At 39.0% G+C, this 14705-nt stretch overlaps 1 protein-coding gene across 2 annotated transcripts in view; it reads right to left on the reverse strand.

Annotated features, from left to right (window-relative positions):
* CHST9 (carbohydrate sulfotransferase 9) overlaps positions 1-14705 on the reverse strand; it is a 243653-nt gene that overhangs the window by 191757 nt on the left and 37191 nt on the right. For both annotated transcript variants that reach the window (XM_043558517.1, XM_043558518.1), the window contains exon 2: positions 10173-10383. In XM_043558517.1, coding sequence (XP_043414452.1) covers positions 10173-10293 — 121 coding nt within the window. In that variant the 5' untranslated portion in view covers positions 10294-10383. The remainder of the gene's footprint in view (positions 1-10172; positions 10384-14705) is intronic.

Genomic DNA, 14705 nt, shown 5'->3' on the forward strand with positions numbered 1-14705 from the left:
GAAGGCATCCTTACCACCAGAGACAGAGAATTTCATGCTGAGAAGACTGTACAAACCTTGTTACATCTTTAACAATTTACTACCTCTGCATCTTGTCCATTCTTCACAAATTTATTGTTTGTCTAAAAGTTATAAAAGCTGCCTTCTTTGGTCATTTCTTTGAGTCTCATATTTTTATGGGGCTCCAATACATATGAAATTCAATTTTTTGTCTCCTGTTAATCTTATGTCAATTTAATTATTAGGCCAGCCAAAGAACCGAGAAAGGAAGAAGGGAAAAGTTTTCTGCCCTTACAGACCACCGGAAACACACCAGGAAGCAGCAGTGTTGAATCTTGAGAGAAGAAGGTCCAGGAACCCAAACACTTGCTGAACTTGTCCATGACTCTGCTCTTCTCCTCCTGACTGCTTTTCTTCTCTCCCTCCCTGGCCAAGTAACTTCAGCTCCTCTGGCTCATGTGGTAGGAAACAGCCACATACACTTCTGAGTTTTGTGCCACATGGTTAGGCACTTGAGCCCATTTTTCTGGTATTGGAAACCAAAATCCCAAGAAAGGGAATCAATGGCCAAGCCTGCACTGGCCACCGATTCCTTGGACTGGCGATTCGCTGCTACCACAATGTGTGGTGTACTATGAAAGATGGGCCTAGCGTTGGCCAACAGACCAAACGAAGCCTTCCATTGTAATATGGCGGTTTCTGCTACAATTTGGATAGTGTAGCAGAGGAAAAGGAGCACCCAAAAGAAATAGAGGCAGGGGCCGCATCCTGAAGAAGGATTAGTGCTGAGATAAAGCAATAGCTAAAGCAACAGCATTATTGTTTATGTGTGCTTAAAACATACTTGGAAACAAATGTATTCAATGAATTACTAGAGTTTTAAAAATCTATGTTGAATGGACTGATACTGTAGCAAAGCTTGGCCACTGAATGTTCTTCAATTTCAGAAAATTTTAAGCAACTTTGACATCCATTTTTCCTTCATTTCTAGCAGTGTGGCTTCTGGAGTATAAGACAAAAGCAGGTGACAGCCCCCAGGAATACAGAAGACTCAGAAGGTTGGGGCAGTAAAGCCAGACAAAGTCCACTGGGAGAAGGAAGTTAGAGGTGGCTGGGTGAATAAGAATAAACACTGAATTTAGAGGGCACTGGGGGTACATAGTGAAGTGAGGACTGGAGTCGGGACCTGGAAGTTGGGGGTACGGGGTGGAGGAGGGGGTGGAGATACACTGGTGACCAATATATAAGTTCCCTGCCCTTGGGAAGCTTAAATTATATTGGGAGAGGTAGACCATATATAAATAAACTTGAAGAATGATTACAGATCATAAGTGCCATGAAGTAAAATTTTAGGAAATAATAAAACAGATGTTAGGAGAGAAACCATCAGAAAAGATGTACTTTACACAGGATGTTGAGGGAAGGTGATATTTAAACTGTACCCTGAATGATAAGGAAAGCCAGCAACGGAAACGACCAAGAAAAATGCATTTCAGGAACAGAGAACAGCTAATTCAAAGGTCCTGAGGTGGACAAAAATCACATGAAAGACAGGATACACTGGCATCCAGAGGTGAGCAGAGACAGCATGTGCTCATTTGATTAAAAAAAATGGCTGCCAGGCTCATCAAACTTGGAGGAAGTAACTCAAATGAGTGATTTTTTTAAAGGAAAGCAATTTTTATTTTCCTGAGTATGGGAACAATTGTAAGCATAAAGTCCTTCCATGTTGTAAGTGGCTTTGCTCCAGTTCTGGTATACAAAAATCCCCCGGGAGAAAATAGAATTTCAATATAGCAACATCACAATCAGGACAAACAGCTTGATTTTGGAGGGAAAGAATATACTTTCTCATCAGAGAGGCTCAAGAGAAAAGAATTATGTCAATCCAGTCTAGTTGCAAAACTTTATATGCCACAAAATATACTTAGTTTGAAAAAAAAGCAAGATGAAATCTCCTTAGAAATACCAAAGAATGAGGCCGGTTTGCTTATGAGGTCCTGAAGCAATTGTCTGAGGAAAAAGCAGTAAGGTGGCTTTACTTTGCCTGAAATCAGAAGCTTGCAGCCACTATGTTTCACTTTCATACACACCTATGAGGGTTAAAATATAACCTAGGCCTAATGATGTTTATTGTGAATTAGCAGAAGAAAATATTAAAAGTACCTCTTTGTTTTGGCTATGCTGCCTTTGATAACAGCATGTAAGATTTGAATAGAATGCTGACCTGCAGGAAGTTGACATCACTGACCAAAAAGAACATACTTTTCAGGCTAAATATGTTGTGTATCAGTCCTACAGAGCCTGGGTTGGTGAGAGTGGGTTTTGAGAAGGTGGGATTATGGCTATATCATTCTTTCTTTTCTATGCCAGCTATGGTAATTCATACGTTAACTATGAGAATTCTTAGCTTAGATGCTAATGTTGAACCCTAAACTAAATTCAGTATCACTATTTCATGAAAATCAGAAAGAAGGAATCAGGAAACAGTGTCTACTTAAAAGTAGGAAAGAAAAGTCAAAAGAAGTTTCTGTTTAAGGAAAACATGTAAAAATACTATCAATAAATAGCCAACAAATTACTGGTCTTACCAAAGTCACCTTGAAAAAGAAAAGCAAGGATGCCTGGGTGGCTCAGTCGGTTAAGTGTCTGACTCTTGGTTTTGGCTCAGGTCATGGTCTCACAGTTCCTGGGTTCGAACTGCACATTGGGCTCTGCATTGATAGTGCAGAGCCTGCTTGGGATTCTCTCTCTCTCTCTCTCTCTCTCTCTCTCTCTCTGCCCCTCCCCCACTTGCACTGTCTCTTTTTCTCTCAAAATAAACAAATAAACTTTTGAAAAAAAGAAAAGAAAAGAAAAGCTGAAGGCATCATGCTCCCTGATTTCAAACTATATTACGAAGCTAAAGTAATTTAAAAAGTGTAGTATAGGCATAAAAACAGACGGACACATTGGTCAATCGAACAGAATATAGAGCCCAGAAATAAACCCACACTTACACGGTCAATTAATTTACAACAAAGGGGGCAAGAATATACAATAGGAAAAAGACAGTCTCGTCAACAAATAGTGTTGGGAAAACTGCACAGCTATTTGCAAAAGAATGAAATTGGACCACTACCTTACACCAAACACAAAGATCAAGTCAAAAGGGATTAAAGACCTAACTAAATATGAGACCTGATCCCATAAAACTACAAGGAAACATAGGGTGGTGAGCTCCTTGTCATAAGTCTTGGATGATTTTCTATATCTAACACCAAAAGCAAAAGCAACAAAGAGAAATAAACAAGTGGGACTACAAACTTAAAAGCTTCTGTACAGTGAAGGAAACTATCAACCACATGAAAAGGCAACCTACTGAATAGGAGAAAATATTTTCAAATCATATATCTGATAAAAGACTAACATCCAAAATAGACAAAGAACCCAAACAACTCAATAACAAAAAGCAAACAATCCGATTAAAAAATGGGAAGATCTGAATAGACATTTTTCCAAAGAATATATACAGGTGGCTTGCAGACACATGAAAAGATACTCAACATCACTCATCATCAGGGAAATACAATCAAAACCACAGTGAGATATCATCTCATACTTGTTGGAATGGCTATTATCAAAAAATCTAGAAATAACAAGAGTTGGCAAGCATAGGGAGGAAAGGGAACCCTTGTTCACTATTGGTGGGAATATAAATTGGTGCAGCCACTATAGAAAACAGTATGGAGGTTCCTCAAAAAATAAAAAACAGAACTACCATATGATCCAGCAATTCTACTTCTGAGTGTTTATCCAAAGAGAAAGAAAACACTGTTCAAAAAGATACATGTATCCCCATGTCCACTGCAGCATTATTTACAATAGGCAAGATATGGAAATAACCTAAGCGTCCATTGATGAATGAATAAACAATATTACTCAACAATAAAAAAGAATGAAATCTTGCCATTTGCAATATGGACGGACTTTGAAGACACTAAGCAAATGAAATAAGTCAGACAGAGACAGGCTAATACTGCATGATCTCTCTTACATGTGGAATCTAACAAACAAACCCCGAAGCTCACAGATACAGAGAATAGATTGGTAGTTGCCACAGGTAGGGCAGGGGGTGGGGGAGAAAAGAGTGAACTGTCTTTGTTTTTTGTTTTCCTGTTTAAATAAATTGATTTATTTTAAAAAAAGTAATGGTCCTGAATAAAAATGCTCAGAAATTGTTTAGGTAGATATTTACAGTGTCGGATAAATCCAGGGAACATTTTTAGTTTGGCACAGATGAAACTAAATTTGATTTTGGAAAATCTCAAGAAAAGAAATAACATAAGCTATTTGGGGGAATCTGTTTGATTTTTCACTATTTTGCATATTTAAATTATGTGTGTTTTACTTTACCACTCGATAGGGGATTTTATTAGAAATGTGTATTTCTTTTTTCTTTAATGTTTATTTATTTTGAGAAAGAGAGACATAGTGTGAGCAGGGGAGGGGCAGAGCGAGAGGGAGACAGAATCCAAAGCAGGCTCCAGGCTCTGAACTGTCAGCACAGAGCCCGAAGTGGGGCTCGAACTCACGTACATGGAGAGATCATGACCTGGGCTGAAGTCAGATGTTTAACTGACTGGGCCACCCAGGTGGCCCAGAGATGTATATTTCTAACACAGGTTTCATATAAGTATACAATACATCATATTTTAAAAGGTATAAGAAGTGTTAATGATTCAGAGGAGAGGGACCCGGATCATCTTTTATGAAATGGTTAAAAAAGTTGGGGCTTCCTTTGCCGTGAAAATGATCTGGCCATGCGATGGAAGAAGAGTGAGCCTCATCCAGTGCCAGGGATACCGCTAGGATGAGTAAGCCTAAGTTAAGGATGCAAGTTCTGGCTCAACATATGGAACTTTCTAAGGAGGTGGCTATAAAGTTGAGTGGATGCCTTGAGGAGTAGTGGATTCTTTGTCCCCAGAAGTGTTCAAACGCAATCTATGCAGTCATTTGGCTGGATGTTGAAAAGCCAAAAGAAGTGTTATGTATCCACCCAGATGACTCTACCTACTATTGAACGCCTACCACACAAGTTCCATGCCGTGGAAGGGGGACACCGAGGTGAGTGAGATAGGCAGGGTCTCTGTTTTCACTGAGCTTGTAAAATGAACAAGTGAACAAATAATAAAATGAGGCAACTGCTGATTATGATCATTTCTCTGGTGGAAATCAAGAAGATGGGGGTCTGACTGATTAGCTCTGGGGCTGTTTGGCTGATTGGCTGCTTCGATGAAGCAGGTGACATGTGAACTAAGCCAGGACGGGTGAGAGCTGGAGAAGAGCATCCCAGCTTCTTTCATGGTGAGAGCGCTGAGTCAGCAAGGGGTTTGGTTTTCTGGAAGATGACTTCCTGGTGGAGCCCAGAAGTGCCTTGAGGGAAGGGAGGGTGAGCCAGTGGAGGCAGACAGAGGTTACACCGCACACAGCTTTGTGGGTCCCAGGGAGAAGACTTTGTGGAAAAGAATGAGATATAACTAAAATATTTTAAACAGGAGAGTGATGTAACCAATTTATAGTGTTTAAACAATAAATTCTTTTCTAAAGCTGAGATTCTGACTCTGATATGACAGGGTCCTAACTAGGTCTTATTGCACATACATATAAAACAATTATGTACCACACCTTTTGGTATTTGTTCTATTTAGCACTAACATTGTACCTAGAGGAGGAGGGCATCAAATTGTAAATTTCAGCAGTAGCTGGGGAAAAAATGATCCATTCTTGTGATTTATCCTGAACTGGCCCTCATCAACACATCTTTTCTGTAGATATATCCATTCTGCATTCTGCTCTGCTCTGGTCCTCTATGCCTGCTAATCCTATCCCCCCCCCCCCCAATAACTTCCATCAGATCAGCAATTCCATCACTGACAATTGATTGGGCTCTTTCTTCTGGTCCCAACTCATTATTGTGCCTCATAATGGAGGGCCTGTCTCTCTTCTGTCACAATGGACTGTCCTTGTGTACCAGGACCTTGGCCTGAACTCCAGACCATTTTCTCCCTTACAGTCTGTGACACTATAGTCTCCTTGAGAACAGAGATTATAGCTGGTTCCCTACTATATCTCAGTATTCACCAGTTTGGCACGGTCAATTGTTAAATCTTACAAAAACGCTATTGCATGAATGGATACCCTGACCTTGGAGGCACCCTGCGTAGACCAGAGATCCTCCTGGACACTGACTCTCCTCTCTGCATTCAACCTGATCATCCTTCCAATTCCTCTGCTGTGAAACATGCCGGCTTTGTGCCAGTGAGACTCTCCTAACTATTTTAACTGGAGTTGGAATTGAGCATTTTTTTTTTTTCTTAATCAGGCAAGGCACAAGCTTAAGATTGTTTTACTGAATTGCGGCTGAGTCTTAATCGTGATAACTCTGAAAAAGCTGGTCTGCAGGTGCTCTGTATCATTTCCAGAATAATAACAACAGTTCACATTCATCGTTCACTACTACTTGCCAGGCACCATACTAAGTCTCCTTTAATCCTCCCTCCACCCTACACGGAAAATATTATTATCCCCATTTCACAGATGAGGAGATTGTGTCATAGAGTTATTTGCCCAGGGTCACACAGCTAACAAGTAGATCTGAGATTTTCAATATTCTTCTAAATATGAAATTTGTACTCTTAACAACCAGGGAAGAAATTATAAAATAAAATTCATAATAGCACATCCATATTAGCATAAAGAAATGCATAACTTAATTGGTGTGCTATTGAAAAATGGGTGTTATTACAGAACTCTCTGTTGTATAATTGGATAGATTCACTTTCTTTGTCACACATTTTCCTCTTCACTTCCAAAGAAATTTTGTCTATTCATAACCTTTACTAGCATATCAGAGCATATTTAAGATTTTTTGTAATTTTAAAGCATTTTATTTTAACAGAAGAACCCAGGAAACCTAGGAAAGCTTAGAAAATATCCCATATCTTATTATATTTTAAAGGACTCAAATAAGAAGCATGAAAAAAACCCAAGAGTTTTCATACACAACTGAAATGGATACAAGATCAAAACCATTCAGAGTTGTAAAATCTGCTCTACCTATAGAAGGTTTCAGCAACCAAAATAAACTCATCTTCCACAGTCCTTTGAGCGACAGCTCTAAAATGTCCAAAACACAAAATTCTCATTTTTAACTTGACATCAAAGCACACGTTCAGATATTTTTCTGATTTAAGAAGAAACTGCTTCTAAAAATGCCTGATGCTCCTGATGTTATTTAAAATACGTATAAAATACACAGATACCGGTCTATCTGGAAAACTACAGAATTACCACCCAGGGCACTAGCCTGGTTAAAGGCAAAACTCCAGATGGAAGTTGTTTCTTATTGAAAAGGAAGAAAACTTTTCTTCAGTAAGATAGTTATCTAAAAAATCCTGGTTCGAGCATTTATACTCACTGTCCTGAGTAGATTGAAATATTACACAATGCATTTAAGACATATAGAGAATCAGGGAAAGTACTAGCAAATCACAAATAACATTTAAGAGAATAAATGTTATTTATTATTATTTATTATAGTATAAGCCCATCTTAACTAGGCAAAATAATTTCCCAGCTTGGAGAAATTATAAATTCAACTAAGAATCGACCTTGTGAATAGCTTGGTTTACAAGTCATGGATTTAAAAACAACTGGACTGATAGGATATTATTTATTACGTGTTTATCTTATCCACCTTTTTGGTTAGGAGGTTCTTTTAGGGAACATAAGAAGCAGGAAAGTCTGGACATGGGTCTTACTTTGGAAACTCTTAGCCTTTGCACCTTTGGGCAAGCCACTTAGTTTCTGGGTCTCAGTTACCCTACAACACTAGGGGGTAACAATACTCACGTTTCCACCACCCCACACAGACGCAATGTGTTGGGGAAGGGCATAGACTTTGGAGAGGCACAAATGCCTCTATGCCTAGATCTGCACATGTGAAGTCTGGGATAAGTTCCTTATCTACCCGAGCCTCAGTTTCCTCACCTATAAACTTTCAATATCACACCTAGGAAGATTCCATTAGGATTAGAGAAGATACATGTAATCACTTGGCACTTAATAAGCTTTCAGTAAATGGTGGCTATTGATGTCTATGGCCCATTTTGTAAACTTCAGTATATTTGTAAGGTATTATTATATGACCGGTTTCTTCAGAAATCACGTAGTTTCTAACTATTACATTTCTCCCATGGTGTATATATATGAATACATTTTCTTATATGGATTGGAGCCTTGTTGCAATACTTTCCTCATGAAATTTGTTATGAGACTATGAAATTAGATCATAAAAATATGAAAAATAAGATCTCTGACTCTTACTCCTTTGCTGTGTTCTAGTGTGTAGTCTGCAATGAGTTTTCAGTCTATTTATTCATCTTTTTATCATTCATTCAACAAACACCTACCAAGGGCTTAGAAAATCTATACTTCAGGAGAAAATAGCCTCTATATTTTATCAATATGGTTTCATGAAATATTATAAGTTATGATAAATTATTATAGTAATATCGAAAGCTTAGAAAATATTACAGTTCATGTAACTTATAATGGAAATTAAGTATAAGTTTTGACAGGGGCACCTGGGCGGCTTAGTCAGTTAAGCATCCAACTTTGACTCAGGTTATGATCTCACAGTTCATGTGTTCGAGCTCAGCATTGGGCTCTGTGTTGACAGCTCACAGCCTGGAGCCTGCTTCGGATTCTGTATCTTCTTCTCTCTCTGCCCCTCCCCTGTTCACATTCTGTCTCTCACTCAAAAATAAATAAGCATTAAAAAAAAAAAAAAAGAATAAGTTTTGACAATGTTACATATTCTCTAGAAAATAATTACATGCAAATTCTTTTCACAAGAGTTACTATATAAATTAATCCAAAATGTATAAAACAATAATCCAAGGAAGGGGATTTAGAAATGGAAACAACTTTAAAAAGTATCATGTTTGTGACTCCGTATTGAATTCTCTTTCAGAGTAGATTCTTAAGGGCTTTATATCTAGAATGATTTAAAAATAGGCCACAATCAGACACAATTTAGAAACTGTTCTGCTTTTACTTTATTTTCCATAACAATCATAAGCCATAGTCTATTTATACTTACGGAAGACAACTGAGTTTTATAATATATATATGTATATATTTCTGTAATGTTCTAAGTCAATCATCATAAACATAATCCATTTTAACAGTGATTGAGGTGTTCCCAATGTGTGGCAATGGCAAACCGGATGATGAAAGTACCAGTTTGGCAGGGATTGGCAAACTACTACTCGTGGACCAAATCCAGCCCAATCCCTGTTTTTGTAAATAAAGTTTTATTGGAACACAGCCTGGTCCATTTGTGTTCATGTAACGTAGGGTTGCTCATGTGACATACTGGCATGGTTGAGTAGTTTTGAAAGAAATGGCAGGGTCTACAAAGCCTAAAATATTTTCTATGCAATCTTTTACAGAGAGGGTTTGTAAACTCCTGCCTTATAGTAAAGATATTAAAGAATGTATGTGCCATTTTGAGTACTGACACAAAAAATAAGAAGGGATTTTAGAAGAGTTATTTAGCTGTATATTTAGCTCATTGCGTTTGTGCCCAATGCTTAGCGGACACACCAAAGGTAGGACCCATGCTACACACTTAAAAATTTTTTTATTAAGTTTATTTATTTTGAAAGAGAGACTGAGAGAGCAAACAGGGGAGGGGCAGAGAGAGAGGGAGAAAGAGAATCCCAAGCAGGCTCCATACCGTCAGTGTAGAGCCCGACGCAGGGCTTGAACCCATGAACCAGTGAGATCACGACCTGAGCCAAAATCAAGAGTCAGATGCTTACCCAGGCACCCCTACACATTTGAGCAGGCAAATTTTTCACAAGCAGTCCTTACTGGGCTAAAAGGCCATGCTGCTCCCTACTGAGGTAACAAAAACTCCAAGTGTTATCCCAAGCCCCGGAGCAAATGCCCACCAGAATTGCATAATTATCCTTTCTTTTAGGAGCTGGGGATTTTAATTTGTGTCTAATTTTTGCTGTTGCTGGAAATAAGGTGACCTTCCATATAGTTCTGTAGACATCACAGCTTATTTAATTGAAAATGGCCATTATAATTAAAATAGGGGAAAAGGGTTGATGTGTTACCTGTATGTTGCTCTTCAATCCAGACTTGCAAATACATGAACAGGAGTAGCCCCGCTACCCCAAATATCAGCACCGAGAGGAAGACTTGTTTGGGGTTCATGACCATTTCAGATGGCTGCATTTCTCCTCATTTCTGAAGACCACATGATTTGTTTTTCGATAGAGCTTTGATCCTTTCTTGTTCTATTAGGTGCTCATTCCATGAAGTAACCTAGAATTATTAAAAATCCACATTGTACCTTACTGATGACATATCTTCCCAAACACAGCATAAGTATGCAGCATGTCAGTGACGGTGAGGGCTCACGTGAACCATAACACTCAGAAGACAGAAGAGATGGTAGGAGCGTGTCCCTAAAAATGGCCATTTTCTATAATAAAGCTTTATTGTAGCTAAAGAATCTAAGGAATTCACCGTATCCTACAGTTAATAAGTAACACTTTCACATTTAATTAGGGGCAGTATAGACAGGCTTAAGCCACCCTCTAGTGTAGAGTAAAGCAGGTTCCAGTGACCTTAAGATGACTGTGAGGGGAAAGAAGACCTATCAGGATAGACTGTTGAAGGAGTTTTGAAAAACACGTTCATAGAAAAAAAGGGGAAAAATCGCTTCATGTCTGAAAAATACATACAGTTCAAAAATGGAGGGTTCAATCTATCATTTCCCTTTCATGTAAAAGTAATAGATTTCTCCAACTGAAAGGGTACATTAAAAATCCCTCAAACGCCTAAAAGGATAAATATTAAAAGGTCAAAGTTAAAAGGCTTCTCGCACAATAACACGGAGTACAGATGTGTACCTCAGATTACAGAAATCCACCTCCACAATGAAAAGTTACTTTATTTAAAGAAATGTTGAAATGACTTTGTTTTACAACAATCTCATTTAGTGTAATCTTAACATTTTACTTTTTGTAAGTTGCATCCACGTTTGAGAATCTAACGAAAATGCAGACTCTCCTTTTGGGCAAATACAAACACACATACGCTCTTGCATCAATATCGGGATGCTTAGGTACTCTCACCGAAAGTCAAGGTAAGAAGGTCTGCTGCCCATGAACTGCCACGCAAATATGCAGCAGCCTGCCTGGTGAGTTCCACAGTCCAGCTAATGAGGTCAAGGTCACGGCTTTATATCTAACACTGGCCAAAGACCATGGCCCTTTTCCTTGGCTACAGACCACACCCCCTCTTTGGATGAGCTGAATGTTTCCTTACTGTGAGGACATCACACACACTGCTGTGTCTAAAAGTTCTCTCTCTTTTTTCTCCAAGTATGCCTCAAAAACTCCTGGGAGAATATCGATTTGGCCTTTTCGAAGAGGTGTTTGGTGAGATGCAAGGTAAAAGTTAAAAGCCTGTTGTGGAAAATTGTTGGCTGGTGAAAAGATAATATTGAGCTGTTCTTGGCAAAACCAGTTTTCACATAAATGGTGGGCTTCAAAGGTAACCTATGAGATCTGTATTATAAGGAAATGTGGTAGAGTGATCCCCTGATTAGAAAAAAGAAATCCAACAAATAGTTAAAAATGTTTATGCAGAACAACAACAAAAAGTTGTTTTATAAATACATTTTTTCTTTATATTTTATTTTATTTTAACGTTTATTTATTTTAGAGACAGAGAGAGACAGAGCATGAACTGGGGAGGGTCAGAGAGAGGGAGACACAGAATCGGAAACAGGCTCCAGGCTCTGAGCTCTCAGCACAGAGCCCGACGTGGGGCTTGAACTCATGAATTGTGAGATCATGACCTGAGCCGAAGTCGGACACTTAACCGACTGAGCCACCCAGGCGCCCCTCTTTATATTTTAATTATTACCCAGAAGGGGCCAGAGTAAGAGCGCTTGTTGCCAGCATTACCTGAGGAGCTTTCTAGAATCCACTGGTCTTGAATCCCCTGAGGAAGGGGCAACTACTAATATTTTCATGAGGGCTTTTGAGCATTTCAGGCACTTTCTTGATTTTGATAGTAGGGTAAGCTTTTAAATACATAGAACTGAGAGTATCATCATACAGCTATATATGACGGGTGGTACCTCGCTCTTATATAGGTTCTAAACTAAAATCTTACGGGCTTTCCAAACATGCAACAAAGAACAGTTCCCGAGGGAGATTTGCAATTTGAGGTGTTCCAGGACTGAATCCCTCAAGGAAAGCAACCAAGAGAAGCCAGCTTTCTCTTGTCTTGATGCTGCAGTTAAACAATGAACAGACATAATTCCTGGGTGCATGAGAAGAGTCGGGTAGGAGGAAACCAGTTAAACAAAATCTAGTACTAACCGAGAAATAGCTGTTTACAAGAAGAAAGAGACTTTTACAATCTGTCTACATAATTAAAACTTATCTCAGAAGAAAGAGGATAGAAGAAAACGCATAAATCAGAACAGAGCCACGAACCTATGGGAATAGTAGATGAGAAAGCCAAAAGAAGTAGTCCTTGAGGGTTTGCAGAGGAAAATTATTACCTACGATGCTGGAAAGAGATGAAGAATTTGCCCTTCCTTTCTTCGGGAGATGTTGCTCTACGCTGACATACCCTCCTGGGTAAGAAGTCAGGAGAAAACCCATAATTGTTATTATGGCAGATGTGAGTAGGATTGAGTGATTAAAGCCACAAGGCAGAAAGGCAATCTGGTGTAAAACGAAGAGATACATTTGATTTTCTCCCATCTCAGTCCATTAACCCAACGTTGGCATTAGGAAATGGCTCTCATTAAACAAAGGTGAGGCGGGAGGAGCAGCAGTATTGCTTTAAGCAAACCTGAAGGTCAGTTGTGATGGGAAAACACACCTATTTGGAGATCATACATCTACCTCTATGCCTGCAGGAAAAGTGCAGACTACTGGAGATTGAAATTACTTGGAATAATGCTATTTTATGTACAAGCGTTATACAACATTTCCACGGTCAAAGGCTTCCTGTATTTCATACAACTCCTTCCTCTCCCCAGTCATATAAACACAGTACCTTGAACCTAACAGGTACCCAACAGTGTGTACTCAACAGTGTGTGTTGCACTGAACTCAATGTGGAGCTCCAGTAACAAAATACAGGTAAATTAACTAATTTTCTAGTTGTACTTGGGAAATCCTTAGTCTAAGTTGTACTAGAATCCTGAAAGAGGAATTATGTGACTTTGTTAAACATTTTTTTCTATTTTTATTTGCAAATCCTATTGATTTGTCCCAAATGAATATAAAAGATACACACAAATAATTGTTTCACTGCATTATCTCTTTTCCAACCCTTTAAAAGATTACTCTTTTAAGATGTTCAACATCAGTAATCATCAGGGAAATGCAAATCAAAACCACAGAGGGATATCTCCTCAAGCCTGTTAGAATGGCCATCATGAAAAAGACAGATAACCAGTGCTCACATGGACGTGGAGAAAAGGGATCACTTGTCTACTGGTGGTGGGATTGTAAACTGGTACAGCCACTTATGGAAAACTGCGTGGAGGGTCCTGAAAAAATTAAAAACAGAACTACCATATGATCCCACAATTCGACTTCTGGGTATTTATCTGGAGGAAATGAAAACACAGTGTCGAGAGATATCTGCACCCCCACGTTCACAGCAGCCACATTTACAATAGCCAAGACACGGAAATAACCTATGCATCCATCGATGGATGAATGGATAAAGAATATTACTCAGTATAGTCTTATCATTCTTAAGGTGCTGAGCATCTTAAACTTACACAGGGCTGTATGTCAGGTATATCTCAGTAAAATGGGAAAAATTAATTTAAATAACCCTGGTTACCAACAGAAGCATTTTGGGACTTGAGTATACTAATACTAGATGGAGGCAATTTATTTAAAAGGAAATTATAAGTTGTCCAGTTGAGCAGAAGTGTATGATTTTAAGGAGGGAGTCATGAAATTTAGAAAGGCTGGTTTGGAACAATGATGTAATTTGGTGTAGAAGAGCTGAGTCAGGAGATTGTCTGTCTTCAACCTCCACCTTTGCACGAGGTCAGCAGTCCTTGCCATTCTCTCTCTCTTTCCCATTCTCTGAGCAAATAAGAGACCATTGGGGATGACCTTTCTCAATTTACCACCTGCCCTAACAAAGTTTACTGTCATCTGTCCCCACCCACACTTCTTTGCCTGGATCTCCTCCCGGGCTCCCATGAAACTCAACTCCATTAATACCACCCCAGCCTGGGTCTTTTCCTGAACCTCTTCCCTCAGTGACTTCCTCTGTAACCCCTCTCACAACTGCCCTATTGCTGTCATTCCCTGATGAGCCTGAAGACTGAGCCCTCTGGATTGCTTCAGGTGCCTATCTCCCAGCCATCTCTCCACCCACAGGTGCCCAGGAAGCAGAAGATGTGATGAGGCTCTCAAGTTGTGTAGGGACTGAAACTTTATAATTGCTTGGGTTTTTACTTTGTTTTGTTTTGTTTTGTTTTGTTTCCTATTCTAGTTCCCTCCTCTATGAATTTCCTGTTTGTACCTCTTCCCCATTTTTCTTATTGATGTGTAGTTCCTTATGTGTTTGGATGACAGGTCTTTGTCAGT

This window comes from Prionailurus bengalensis, chromosome D3 (assembly GCF_016509475.1).
Source record: "Prionailurus bengalensis isolate Pbe53 chromosome D3, Fcat_Pben_1.1_paternal_pri, whole genome shotgun sequence".
NCBI lineage: Eukaryota > Metazoa > Chordata > Mammalia > Carnivora > Felidae > Prionailurus > Prionailurus bengalensis.